The sequence below is a fragment of the Oncorhynchus kisutch genome, linkage group LG5 (genome assembly GCF_002021735.2).
Source record: "Oncorhynchus kisutch isolate 150728-3 linkage group LG5, Okis_V2, whole genome shotgun sequence".
Classification (NCBI taxonomy): Eukaryota; Metazoa; Chordata; class Actinopteri; order Salmoniformes; family Salmonidae; genus Oncorhynchus; species Oncorhynchus kisutch.
This window is the reverse complement of record NC_034178.2, coordinates 1,939,185-1,952,591: the sequence shown is the minus strand read 5'-3', so window position 1 is coordinate 1,952,591 and position 13,407 is coordinate 1,939,185. Positions and strand designations below refer to the sequence as shown.

Below are 13,407 nucleotides of genomic sequence, written 5' to 3'. Positions count from 1 at the left end.
GGAGGGCTTAGGGTGGAAGGGAACCAGTGTTACACCATAAGGAGAAACTAGGGGGGATGGAAACCAGTGTTACACCTTAGAAGGAGCTATGCGGAAGGGAACCAGTGTTACACCGTAGGCAGGAGCTAGCGGGGATGGAAACCAGTGTTACACAGTAGGGATGAACTAGGGGGGAAGGGAACCAGTGTTACACTAGGGAGGAGCTAGCGGGGATGGAAACCAGTGTTACACCGTAGGGAGGAACTAGGGGGGAAGGGAACCAGTGTTACACTGTAGGGAGGAGCTAGCGGGGATGGAAACCAGTGTTACACCTTAGGGAGGAGCTAGGGGGGATGGAAACCAGTGTTACACCTTAGGAGTAAGGGGGAAAGGAAGCCGTGTTACACCGTAGGGAGGAACTAGGGGGGGAAGGGAACCAGTGTAACACCGTAGGGAGGAACTACGGGGGAAGGGAACCAGTGTTACTCCTTTGGAAGGAGCTAGGGGGGAAGTGAAGCAGTGTTACTCCTTTGGAAGGAGCTATGGGGGGAAGGGAAGCAGTGTTACTCCTTTGGAAGGAGCTATGGGGGGAAGGGAAGCAGTGTTACTCCTTTGGAAGGAGCTATGGGGGGAAGGGAAGCAGTGTTACTCCTTTGGAAGGAGCTATGGGGGGAAGGGAAGCAGTGTTACTCATTTGGAAGGAGCTATGGGGGGAAGGGAAGCAGTGTTACTCCTTTGGAAGGAGCTAGGGGGAAGGGAAGCAGTGTTACTCCTTTGGATGGAGCTAGGGGGGGAAGGGAACCAGTGTTACTCCTTTGGGAGGAGCTAGGGGGGAAGGGAAGCAGTGTTACTCCTTTGGAAGGAGCTATGGGGGGGAAGGGAAGCAGTGTTACTCCTTTGGAAGGAGCTAGGGGGGAAGTGAAGCAGTGTTACTCCTTTGGAAGGAACTAGGGGGGGAAGGGAACCAGTGTTACTCCTTTGGGAGGAGCTAGGGGGGAAGGGAAGCAGTGTTACTCCTTTGGAAGGAGCTATGGGGGGAAGGGAAGCAGTGTTACTCCTTTGGAAGGAGCTATGGGGGGAAGGGAAGCAGTGTTACTCCTTTGGAAGGAGCTATGGGGGGAAGGGAAGCAGTGTTACTCCTTTGGAAGGAGCTATGGGGGGAAGGGAAGCAGTGTTACTCCTTTGGAAGGAGCTATGCGGGGAAGGGAAGCAGTGTTACTCCTTTGGAAGGAGCTAGGGGGGGAAGGGAACCAGTGTTACTTCTTTGGGAGGAGCTAGGGGGGAAGGGAAGCAGTGTTACTCCTTTGGAAGGAGCTATGGGGGGAAGGGAAGCAGTGTTACTCCTTTGGAAGGAGCTAGGGGGAAGGGAAGCAGTGTTACTCCTTTGGAAGGAGCTAGGGGGGAAGGGAAGCAGTGTTACTCCTTTGGAAGGAGCTATGGGGGGGAAGGGAAGCAGTGTTACTCCTTTGGAAGGAGCTATGGGGGGGAAGGGAACCAGTGTTACTCCTTTGGGAGGAGCTAGGGGGGAAGGGAAGCAGTGTTACTCCTTTGGAAGGAGCTATGGGGGGAAGGGAAGCAGTGTTACTCCTTTGGAAGGAGCTATGGGGGGAAGGGAAGCAGTGTTACTCCTTTGGAAGGAGCTATGGGGGGAAGGGAAGCAGTGTTACTCCTTTGGAAGGAGCTAGGGGGAAGGGAAGCAGTGTTACTCCTTTGGAAGGAGCTAGGGGGGAAGGGAAGCAGTGTTATTCCTTTGGAAGGAGCTATGGGGGGAAGGGAAGCAGTGTTACTCCTTTTGGAAGGAGCTAGGTGGAGGTGAACCAGTGGTTGTTTTTCGGCTTGCGCCTTTGTCTTAAGTGTGTGCACAAATGTGTGAATGTGTGTGTTTGGTCTAGGTTTATTTCCTCTACTACTGTTTTCTGTATTTTTGTGTGTGTGTGTGTGTGCCCCACAGTCCCTTTGGGAATTACACCCTTGCCCAGTACACTTCCCTGCATGATCATATCCTCAACCCACCACCCTGGTCCAAGGCCCCTGTCAACAATGCTTGTTCTCCCTACCTCGAGGCCTCTGAAATGGGGCTTTTATTTTCGTCTTCACAGCTGTGCTCACCACTGCTCTGTAATTCCCCAGGCGGAGGAGAGGAGGCTAGGCTACGTCGCTAGCTGCTCCATCTCCAGCATTAGGCTCCATCATATCCAGGGCTGTTGGGTTATTGTTACTGCTCTGTGATGACTGAAGGCCAACAGGGAAGAACAGAGAGAATGTAAAGGTGCCAGATAATCCAAGAATGAATTCCAAATCGACCCCTTCCCCCTATTCCCAAGGCACTTGTGTGTGTGAGAAACGTGACTAACCCACTGTGTTTTCTGTCTTCCAGGGGTCCCTTCAGTGTGGTGAGGCGCTGTATCAACAGGGACACAGGGCAGCAGTTTGCAGTGAAGATCGTAGATGTGGCCAGTTTCACCTCCAGCCCTGGCCTCAGCACAGAGGGTAAGGAAGAGTCACACTCATGCGCTGTGTGGGTAAAGCGCTGATGCATACTAACTTTCCATGCAGTTTCCTGCCGTGTCATGCTGTTCTGTGTGTGTGTGTCACATTGTGGTGGCAGTGCCCTGGGTTTTGGCGTTCATGGTGTGCCATCTGTGATGCTCCGGTCAGAGCTGGGCCAAGGACAGCATCATAAGGGAATGGAAAGACAGAATTGTGTGTGAAAATATTGATAGCGTAATAAAGAGGGATTGTTGAGTAAACTGATATAGAGTCTGGCTCTGGAATAACCTAGTAAACTGATATAGAGTCTGGAAGAACCTAATAAACTGATGTAGAGTCTGGAAGAACCTAGTAAACTGATATAGAGTCTGGAAGAACCTAATAAACTGATATAGGGTCTGGAGAACCTAATAAACTGATATCGAGTCTGGAAGAACTTAATAAACTGATATAGGGTCTGGATCTGGAATAACCTAGTAAACTGATATAGGGTCTGGAAGAACCTAATAAACTGATATAGAGTCTGGCTCTGGAAGAACCTAGTAAACTGATATAGGGTCTGGAAGAACCTAGTAAACTGATATAGGGTCTGGAAGAACCTAATAAACTGATATAGAGTCTGGCTCTGGAAGAACCTAATACACTGATATAGAGTCTGGCTCTGGAAGAACCTAGTAAACTGATATAGGGTCTGGAAGAACCTAGTAAACTGATATAGGGTCTGGAAGAACCTAGTAAACTAATAGAGGGAAAGAATACCTGCTAATCAGAGAGGGAGAAGAAGAGAGGGAGAAGAAGAAGAAGAGGGGGAGAAAGAGAGTTAGAAGTAGAGCAACAGAGAGGGAGAAGAAGAGGGAGAAGAAGAGAGGGAGAAAGAGAGGGGGAGAAGAAGAAGAGGGGGAGAAAGAGTTAGAAGTAGAACAACAGAGAGGGAGAAGAAGAGGGAGAAAGAGAGTTAGAAGTAGAGCAACAGAGAGGGAGAAAGAGAGTTAGAAGTAGAGCAACAGAGAGGGAGAAGAAGAGGGAGAAAGAGAGTTAGAAGTAGAGCAACAGAGAGGGAGAAAGAGAGTTAGAAGTAGAGCAACAGAGAGGGAGAAGAAGAGGGAGAAAGAGAGTTAGAAGTAGAGCAACAGAGGGAGAAGAGAGGGAGAAGAGAGGGAGAAAGAGAGAGGGAGAAGAAGAAGAGGGGGAGAAAGAGAGTTAGAAGTAGAGCAACAGAGAGGGAGAAGAGGAGTTAGAAGTAGAGCAACAGAGATGGAGATGAAGAGGGAGAAAGAGAGTTCGAAGTAGAGCAACAGAGAGAGAGAAGAAGAGATGGGGAGAAGGATTTAGAAGTAGTGCAACCGAGGGAGAAGAAGAGAGGGAGAAGAAGATAGGGCGAGAAAGAGAGTTTAGAAGTAGAGCAACAGAGAGGGAGAAGAAGAGAGGGAGAGAAAGAGAGTTTAGAAGTAGAGCAACAGAGAGGGAGAAGAAGAGGGAGAAAGAGAGAGGGAGAAGAAGAAGAGGGAGAGAAAGAGTTAGAAGTAGAGCAACAGAGGGAGAAGAAGAGAGAGGGAGAAAGATAGTTAGAAGTAGAGCAACAGAGAGGGAGAAGAAGAAGAGGGGGAGAAAGAGAGTTTAGAAGTAGAGCAACAGAGAGGGAGAAGAAGAGAGGGAGAGAAAGAGAGTTTAGAAGTAGAGCAACAGAGAGTGAGAAGAAGAGGGAGAAAGAGAGAGGGAGAAGAAGAAGAGGGAGAGAAAGAGTTAGAAGTAGAGCAACAGAGGGAGAAGAAGAGAGAGGGAGAAAGATAGTTAGAAGTAGAGCAACAGAGAGGGAGAAGAAGAGAGAGGGAGAAAGAGAGTTAGAAGTATAGCAACAGAGAGGGAGAGGACCTCCAGTGTGTTTGAATGCTGAGAGATTGATTTCTGGCTGTAGAGTTGGGCTGGTTGGAACTCGTAAATGTCACTTTCATTTAAAACCCCACAGCGCTGGCAGAAAAGACAGTTGGACCCCCGATGAAACTAACCTCTCCCTCCCCTCCTGCTGTAGTTTTACAGAAACTCACAGAAACCAGTCGTGTTAATTGTGAGCAGTGACATTTTGAGTTAGCAAGCAGACTGGGCTTCATTGAACAGTGATGAGTGCGTGTAGAGAGCACATCTATCCTGCTACGCTATCCACTAAATCCATACTGTTAGACTATACCCCCCTCAGTTACTACCATGTATCATCTGTTCTGTTTTTCTCTCTCTGACTCGTACTCTTGGTCTTCTGTGTGTGAGAGAGAGAGACAGAAATCGAGGAATGCAGAGAGAGAGACTCAACACAGAGATAGTGAGAGAATAAGGACTCTGTCTCTGGGTCTTACGTCATGAGTTAGGCCCGTCACAACACCGCACACACGTTTGTAGTCTCTGCAGACCAGTAGACTGGGGGGGGGGAGTGTGTAAATGAGGTCTGTATAGGGTGATGTGAACTGCAGACCAGTAGACTGGGGGGGGAGTGTGTAAATGAGGTCTGTATAGGGTGATGTGAACTGCAGACCAGTAGACTGGGGGGGGAGTGTGTAAATGAGGTCTGTATAGGGTGATGTGAACTGCAGACCAGTAGACTGGGGGGGGGGGGGGAGTGTGTAAATGAGGTCTGCATAGGGTGATGTGAACTGCAGACCAGTAGACTGGGGGGGAGTGTGTAAATGAGGTCTGTATAGGGTGATGTGAACTGCAGACCAGTAGACTGGGGGGGGGGGGGAGTGTGTAAACGAGGTCTGTATAGGGTGATGTGAACTGCAGACCAGTAGACTGGGGGGGGAGTGTGTAAATTAGGTCTGTATAGGGTGATGTGAACTGCAGAACAGAGGAGGACAACAGTGCAGTGTGTCTGACTGGGTCTAACTCCAGACGACGCCTCTAGTGCCACATGAGCTCCCACAGCTTCACTTTCCCTCCCAATGCTTTTTCAACTATTTTGCCCCTCTTCAGTGTGTGTGTACTGTGTTCTTCGCTCTTTGCTACTTCCTTGTGTGTGCTTCCCGCGCTGCAGTCAAGCCTCTCCCTGCCTGCACACGTGCTTCCCTCTATGTTAATCTCCTTTGATGTTTATGTGGTTGGGGAAGAGAGGGAAGGGAAAAACTAACACGAACCGGAGGTGTTTCCTCTTCTCTTAACCTCCCTCCTGCGCTCCGACTGGAGTCTGCCACCTGGGTCAGCGCGGTGGAGAGGTCAGGAGAAAGAGAGGGAGGGCACACACCTATAAGCTATGGGGCAAGATGAGGAGGAGAGGAAGAGTGTGTTGAAAAGGGGAAATGAGGACAAACGGATGCATCTCAATACTGAAGAAATGGTTTCCATCTCTTATCTCTCCTGTTTCCTCCACAGATCTGAAGAGAGAGGCCAGTATCTGTCACATGCTGAAGCACCCTCACATCGTAGAGCTACTAGAAACCTACAGCTCAGATGGCATGCTCTACATGGTCTTTGAGTTGTAAGTTGGTTGTGTTTCGGACATTTTGTTTCTTGAATAGTCACCTATTGACTTTCTATTCTAGAATGGACTAAATTCTAGAATTTCTGTTCTAGATTTAACTTGATATTCTAGAATGGTCCCTCCCTATTGACTTTCTGTACTAACGGTGTAATCCAAATTCAATAAAGTTTTGTTTTATGCGATTTCTACCTCTCTGACATAGTATGGATACAGCTGACCTGTGTTTTGAGACTGTGAAGCGGGCGGATGCTGGTTTTGTCTACAGTGAAGCTGTAGCCAGGTAAAAGCTTGACTCTTAGGTTCCCTTATTTCCTCTCTGCCTCTCGAGCTGACTTAGCCGTAGCCAGTTACACGCACGTCACATTGACATTTTCAACCAAGGCATCATTTGAAGTAAGTGGCCTTGTATTCAGTGGTGGGACGATGAGAACCTTGGGGACTCTACATGCCTGTAATGAAGTGCTTTTAGAAGGAGCTCTCTAAGAAGTAGTGGCATTGCTAATTCCCTCACTCTCCCCTTTCTCTTCATTCTCTCTCTCCCCTTTCTCTTCATTCTCTCTCTCCCCCTTCCACTTCATTCTCTCTCTCCCCCCGTTTCTCTTCATTCTCTCTTTCCCCCGTTTCTCTTCATTCTCTCTCTCTCCCCCCGTTTCTCTTCATTCTCTCTCCCCCCGTTTCTCTTCATTCTCTCTCCCCTTTCTCTTCATTCTCTCTCCCCTTTCTCTTCATTCTCTCTCCCCTTTCTCTTCATTCTCTCTCGCCCCGTTTCTCTTCATTCTCTCTCGCCCCGTTTCTCTTCATTCTCTCTCTCGCCCCGTTTCTCTTCATTCTCTCTCTCGCCCCGTTTCTCTTCATTCTCTCTCTCGCCCCGTTTCTCTTCATTCTCTCTCTCGCCCCGTTTCTCTTCATTCTCTCTCTCGCCCCGTTTCTCTTCATTCTCTCTTCTCGCCCCGTTTCTCTTCATTCTCTCTCGCCCCGTTTCTCTTCATTCTCTCTCTCCCCCCGTTTCTCTTCATTCTCTCTCTCCTCCCGTTTCTCTTCATTCTCTCTCTCTCTCCTCCCCTCTCTTCATTCTTTCTCTCCCCTTTCTCTTCATTCTCTCTCCCCTTTCTCTTCATTCTCTCTCCCCCTTCCTCTTCATTCTCTCTCTCCCCCTTCCTCTTCATTCTCTCTCTCCCCTTCCTCTTCATTCTCTCTCTCCCCCCTTCCTCTTCATTCTCTCTCTCCCCCCTTCCTCTCATTCTCTCTCTCCCCCCTTCCTCTTCATTCTCTCTCTCCCCCTTCCTCTTCATTCTCTCTCTCCCCCCTTCCTCTTCATTCTCTCTCTCCCCCCTTCCTCTTCATTCTCTCTCTCCCCCTTCCTCTTCATTCTCTCTCTCCCCCTTCCTCTTCATTCTCTCTCTCCCCCCTTCCTCTTCATTCTCTCTCTCCCCCCTTCCTCTTCATTCTTGTCTTTTAGTCACTATATGAGACAGATCTTGGAGGCGCTGCGGTATTGCCATGACAACAACGTGATTCACCGTGACGTGAAGGTAAGCTCCCCTACCCCAGATCTCCAGTCCCACTTCCCCCTTATCTAAACAGCACTGTTGTCAATGGCATCTATTGATTTCAAACAGAATGAAGTAACCTTTGGCTATCCACCGTCTGTCTCCTCGTATTGAGTGTATATCGACTAACCCAACGATAACTGACCCATCAGCTTAGCCCATTGGGTTGTAGTAGTAGTAGGCTAACTAGTAATGAAGGTGAGTTAAGCTGGGGCTGGATTAGTGTTTAGTGTAAGGAGAAACCCTGCTGAAACCCTGTTTGACAGGCCAGACAGCACGGCTTCAGTGATTACTATAGGATTACCTCTCTAACATACAGTAGGCCACAATGCCAGACCAGATGGGGCGAGCCCTGCCCACAAACAGACACATTTGGTGACTCCCAGAGGGGATAAGGGGAGCTTTTGCGTGTGTGTTAATACCAATGTCAGTAAGTCAGTCTGTTTGTGTGTTTACACAAAGTTACACCTTCCCCCTGTGTCGACTGTATGTCGTGTTTAATGAAAGATGTGTTTTTGCTTGTTAAGTGTGTATTTGTCTGTTTGAATACTTGTGATTTGGGTTGTAAGAAGTGTGTGTGTGTGCTTGTGTGTGTCATGGTGCAGGTGTGTAGTAGACTGCTGTAGTGGTAGTACCTAATACCACCAATAGAGGGGACTATGTGATGCTTATCAGCCATTCAGTTTTCACACCAAGGCGACATATATACATGTGAGCTTAAATCGTATATATTTATTTGCTTTGTACAGTGTTATATCAGATATGATTGTGTCACATACTATTGACAATATTAGTTAACAGACAGACACAGGCATTTACACTACCATTCAAAAGTATGGGGTCCCTTAGAAATGTCCTTGTTTTTAAAGAAAAGCAATTTTTTTTGTCCATTTCAAATAACATCAAATTGATCAGAAATACCGTGTAGACATTATTAATGTTCTAAATGACTATTGTATCTGGAAACTGCTGATTTAAAAAAGAAAGGAATATCTACATAGACGTACAGAGTCCCATTATCAGCAACCAGCACTCCTGTGTTCCACTTTATATAATGTTTACATACTCTACATTACTTTTCTCACATGTAGATGTTAGATATAGCTGCACAGTCGGAACTAGAAGCACAAGCATTTCGCTACACTCGCATTAACATCTGCTAACCATGTGTATGTGACCAATAAATATTGATTTGAAGGCACGTTGTGTTAGCTAATCCAAGTTTATCATTTTAAAAGTCTAATTGATCATTTAGAAAACCCTTTTGCAAGGGGTGCACAATTGAGCAAGAGGACAAGTGTCTAGTTTGAGAAACAGACGCCTCACATGTCCTCAACTGGCAGTTTCATTAAATAGTACCTGCAAAACACCAGTCTCAACGTCAACAGTGAAGAGGCGACTCCGGGATGCTGGCCTTCTAGGCAGAGTTCCTCTGTCCAGAGTTCCTCTATCTAGTTGAGACTGGTGTTTTGCGTTGACTGGTGTTTTGCGTTGAGACTGGTGTTTTGCGTTGAGACTGGTGTTTTGCGTTGAGACTGGTGTTTTGCGTTGAGACTGGCGTTTTGCGTTGAGACTGGTGTTTTGCGTTGAGACTGGTGTTTTGCGTTGAGACTGGGGTTTTGCGTTGAGACTGGGGTTTTGCGTTGAGACTGGGGTTTTGCGTTGAGACTGGGGTTTTGCGTTGAGACTGGGGTTTTGCGTTGAGACTGGGGTTTTGCGTTGAGACTGGGGTTTTGCGTTGAGACTGGGGTTTTGCGTTGAGACTGGGGTTTTGCGTTGAGACTGGGGTTTTGCGTTGAGACTGGGTGGTTTGAGACTGGGGTTTTGCGTTGAGACTGGGGTTTTGCGTTGAGACTGGGGTTTTGCGTTGAGACTGGGGTTTTGCGTTGAGACTGGGGTTTTGCGTTGAGACTGGGGTTTTGCGTTGAGACTGGGGTTTTGCGTTGAGACTGGGGTTTTGCGTTGAGACTGGTGTTTTGCGTTGAGACTGGGGTTTTGCGTTGAGACTGGGGTTTTGCGTTGAGACTGGGGTTTTGCGTTGAGACTGGGGTTTTGCGTTGAGACTGGGGTTTTGCGTTGAGACTGGGGTTTTGCGTTGAGACTGGGGTTTTGCGTTGAGACTGGTGTTTTGCGTTGAGACTGGGGTTTTGCGTTGAGACTGGGGTTTTGCGTTGAGACTGGGGTTTTGCGTTGAGACTGGGGTTTTGCGTTGAGACTGGGGTTTTGCGTTGAGACTGGGGTTTTGCGTTGAGACTGGGGTTTTGCGTTGAGACTGGGGTTTTGCGTTGAGACTGGGGTTTTGCGTTGAGACTGGGGTTTTGCGTTGAGACTGGGGTTTCGCCGTGGAGACTGGGGTTTCGCCGTGGAGACTGGGGTTTCGCCGTGGAGACTGGGGTTTCGCCGTGGAGACTGGGGTTTCGCCGTGGAGACTGGGGTTTCGCCGTGGAGACTGGGGTTTTGCGTCGAGACGGGTTTCGCGTTGAGACTGGGGTTTCGCTGATAATGTGCCTCTGTACGCCTATGTAGATATTCCATAAAAAATCTGCTGTTTCCAGCTACAATAGTAATTTACAACATTAACAATGTTTACACTCTATTTCTGATCTATTTGATGTTATTTTAATGGACAAAAAATGTGCTTTTCTTTCGAGAACAAGGACATTTCTAAGTGACCCTGACCTTTTGAACGGGAGTGTAAAGCACTTTGATTCAGGACATCTGGTCAGGTCCATTCTTGGAAACTGAGTCTAGTTCAAGAAATTGGCCCTTGTCACATGCATCAGTTGTTGAGTACATGGTATACATTATAATGTAAATAGAGCTAAAGTCCATGAAGTTAAACAATGAGGTCTGTAAATTCACTGCTTTGCCACTATGGCTGTGCCAGGGTGGAGGGTGGGGCTAATCAGACAGAGGCTGGTCCTGGGCTCATGGGAGGGGTTAATGACGGTGTTGGGGGAGGTGACGGACAGAGAGGTCCGTCTGAACTCTGATACCGAGCTGTTGGATGTTCCGTCGTTAAGGAAGTGGAGCCGGTTGCCGAGGCTCTGTCCAAGGGCTTTCACGGCGGCCTTGCGCACCGAGCCCGACAACAGGAAGTACATCACAGGGTCCAGGACGGCGTTGAAGGCGGAGAACAACAACATGACCTCATTGGTCCTGTCCACCAGGCGCAAGTAATCGCAGGATGGGGATTGGCTGAGCTGGGAGAGGATGTAGAATGGGCGGAAGGCATGGTAGGGCCCGAAGCAGACGGTGAACAGGAAGAGCACGAAGAAGGACTTCCTGGCGGCGCTACCGTAGCGGTGGGCATTGGGGAGGTCAGGTTTATCCCTGGACACCTTGAGGAGGCGCATGGCTATCTTCCCATAGGAGACCACCAGCAGGCAGAACACCCCCCAGAACAGCAGCACCAGAGCCATGTTGAAGTAAGCCTTCCCCTTCGCCCCACGCCGCTGCTTATACTGGAAACACTTCCCAGGTTCCTCGTTTCCCTCCGACATGGCGATCATGGGCACGGCCGCCGCCAGGGACAGCCCCCAGAGCGCCCTGCACGCCACCCAGCTCCATCCCCCACCTCTCAGCCTCCTGGCCAGGCCCCTCCCCGCTCCGCCCCGCCCCTTCAGCTTCACATACCTATCCAGACTAATGAACCCCAGCAGAGTGATACTGATGTACATGTTCATGTAGAAGAGGTTGCCCACCACTTTACAGACCAGGGGGCTGAGGACCCAGCGGTTGCCGTTAGCATGGTAGAGGACTCTGAAGGGAAGGCAGACCAGGAGCACCAGGTCAGCTATGGCCACGTTGATGAGGAACACCCGGACAGAGTTCCTCCTGGAGTGGAGGAAGACGAAGACCCACAGGGCCAGGAGATTACCTACCAGACCCAGGAGGAAGAAGATGGAGTAGAAGAAGACCAGGGGGAGGCGCAGGGTACCGTCATCTAGATTACATAGGGTCTGGTTTGGAGAGGAGGAGGTAAAGGGCGGATAGGTGGCATTGGAGAGGGGGAAGGAAGAGGAGGACAGGGGTAAAGAGGTGTTGGGAGAGGAGGTGGTAAAGGGCGGATAGGTGGCATTGGAGAGGGGGAAGGAAGAGGAGGACAGGGGTAAAGAGGTGTTGGGAAGAGTGGGCATTGTGTTGAAGCTGGGGTGTCTTTAGGCCCAGCAGATCTTCAGTGCTGTGGGAGATAGAGGGAGGGAGAGGCGGGGGGTGGAGAGATGTTTTTTATTGATAAGGATGAAAAACGGAGAGAGATGTCAATGCATTAACAAAAAAGTGGGCTGTTAACAGGAAGGGACTTTGGCAGTTTTCATTGAAAAAACACTGTAAAAGCACTCAAAGAACTAATCTATTTTTGAATGTCACCACATTTACCACTTCCCTTTCACAATGTTGTATTTCAAGTAACTCCTCTGTAGCAGGAAAAGAAGTAATGAAAAATCAACCACTACTTTAAGTGCAATTATTGTGTTGTACCTATGACCTATCTTGAATTCACCACCTAGTAAACAACATGGTCTACCTTGTGGTTTTCACAGATTCACACACACAGGTTCACTGATGTCTTTATTAAGACAGGATCTCACTCACCATCCAGATTCCCTCCATGTCAGAGACTCTGCAGCTGTAGTTTGACTGTCCACTGTCCAGAATGTGGGTGTCGTTACATATCCTTTAACAGCCCCTGGTCCTACTGTCCCTTGGTTGTCAGGTTCAGTGGGATCGTGTTGGGACTTCTCTGGTTACTCTCCTATACACTTTTCTCTTTCTTTGTCTTTTTTGCTCAAAAGTATGAGTCTGTTACTCTGAGCTCTCTTCCCTTCTCTCACTCTCTCGCTCTCTTTCCTCCTCTCTCTTCCTCTCTCTGGTCCTCTCTCTCTGTGCCTCGAGATGTTCTTCTCTCACGCCTCCCCCAACCACTCCTTGTCAGCTGTTAGTAGCCGTCAGAACCCTCAGACCACAGACCCTATCCTGCCCCTTCAGTGTGAAGTGAAGTGCAGAGTAGGGCAGGAAACCAGTGCTGTGAGACGACACACCCTGACTGTCACGTACTCCCAGCGCTGTGAGACCACATACCCTGACTGTCACGTACTCCCAACGCTGTTAGACCACTTACCCTGACTGTCACATACTCCCAGCGCTGTGAGACCACATACCCTGACTATCACGTACTCCAACGCTGTGAGACCACATACCCTGACTATCACGTACTCCAACGCTGTGAGACCACATACCCTGACTGTCACGTACCTCAACGCTGTGAGACCACATACCCTGACTGTCACGTACCTCAACGCTGTGAGACCACACACCCTGACTATCACGTACTCCAGCGCTGCGCTCTGCTCCTCATCCTCCACCTCTTCTTCTCTCCATGTTCTCCTGTTTCCTCTCCTCCTCCTTTCTCTGGTGTTCTCTCTATCTGTCCAGTGTCGTCCTCCTCCTTTCTCCTCTCCTCTTCCTTTCTCTGGTGTTCTCTCTATCTGTCCAGTGTCGTCGTCCTCCTTTCTCCTCTCCTCCTCCTTTCTCTGGTGTTCTCTCTATCTGTCCAGTGTCGTCGTCCTCCTTTCTCCTCTCCTCTTCCTTTCTCTGGTGTTCTCTCTATCTGTCCAGTGTCCTCCTCCTTTCTCCTCTCCTCCTCCTTTCTCTGGTGTTCTATCTGTCTGTCCAGTGTCGTCCTCCTTTCTCCTCTCCTCTTCCTTTCTCTGGTGTTCTATCTGTCCAGTGTCCTCCTCCTTTCTCCTCTCCTCTTCCTTTCTCTGGTGTTCTCTCTATCTGTCCAGTGTCGTCCTCCTTTCTCCTCTCCTCCTCCTTTCTCTGGTGTTCTCTCTATCTGTCCAGTGTCGTCCTCCTCCTTTCTCTGGTGTTCTCTCTATCTGTCCAGTGTCCTCCTCCTTTCTCCTCTCCTCCTCCTTT

At 49.0% G+C, this 13,407-nt stretch overlaps 2 protein-coding genes across 22 annotated transcripts in view; one reads left to right on the top strand and one right to left on the bottom strand.

The window, feature by feature from the left end:
- LOC109906751 (peripheral plasma membrane protein CASK) overlaps nucleotides 1-13,407 on the top strand; it is a 45,472-nt gene that overhangs the window by 10,380 nt on the left and 21,685 nt on the right. For 20 of the 21 annotated variants that reach the window (XM_031823995.1, XM_031823990.1, XM_031823986.1 and 17 more), the window contains exons 2-5: nucleotides 2,357-2,469; nucleotides 5,827-5,932; nucleotides 6,138-6,215; nucleotides 7,395-7,467. In XM_031823995.1, the coding sequence (XP_031679855.1) occupies nucleotides 2,357-2,469; nucleotides 5,827-5,932; nucleotides 6,138-6,215; nucleotides 7,395-7,467 (370 nt within the window). Of the gene's footprint in view, nucleotides 1-1,961; nucleotides 2,249-2,356; nucleotides 2,470-5,826; nucleotides 5,933-6,137; nucleotides 6,216-7,394; nucleotides 7,468-13,407 lie in introns of those variants that run through there. The other variant, XM_031824001.1, reaches the window with a different exon arrangement.
- Nucleotides 8,193-12,863, bottom strand: LOC116374139 (probable G-protein coupled receptor 34). The gene is made up of 2 exons (XM_031824002.1): nucleotides 12,082-12,863; nucleotides 8,193-11,668 (listed from the first exon to the last, which is right to left on the bottom strand). Exon 2 carries the CDS (start codon nucleotides 11,622-11,624, stop codon nucleotides 10,344-10,346), a length of 1,281 nt encoding a protein of 426 aa, XP_031679862.1. The 5' UTR covers nucleotides 11,625-11,668; nucleotides 12,082-12,863; the 3' UTR covers nucleotides 8,193-10,343.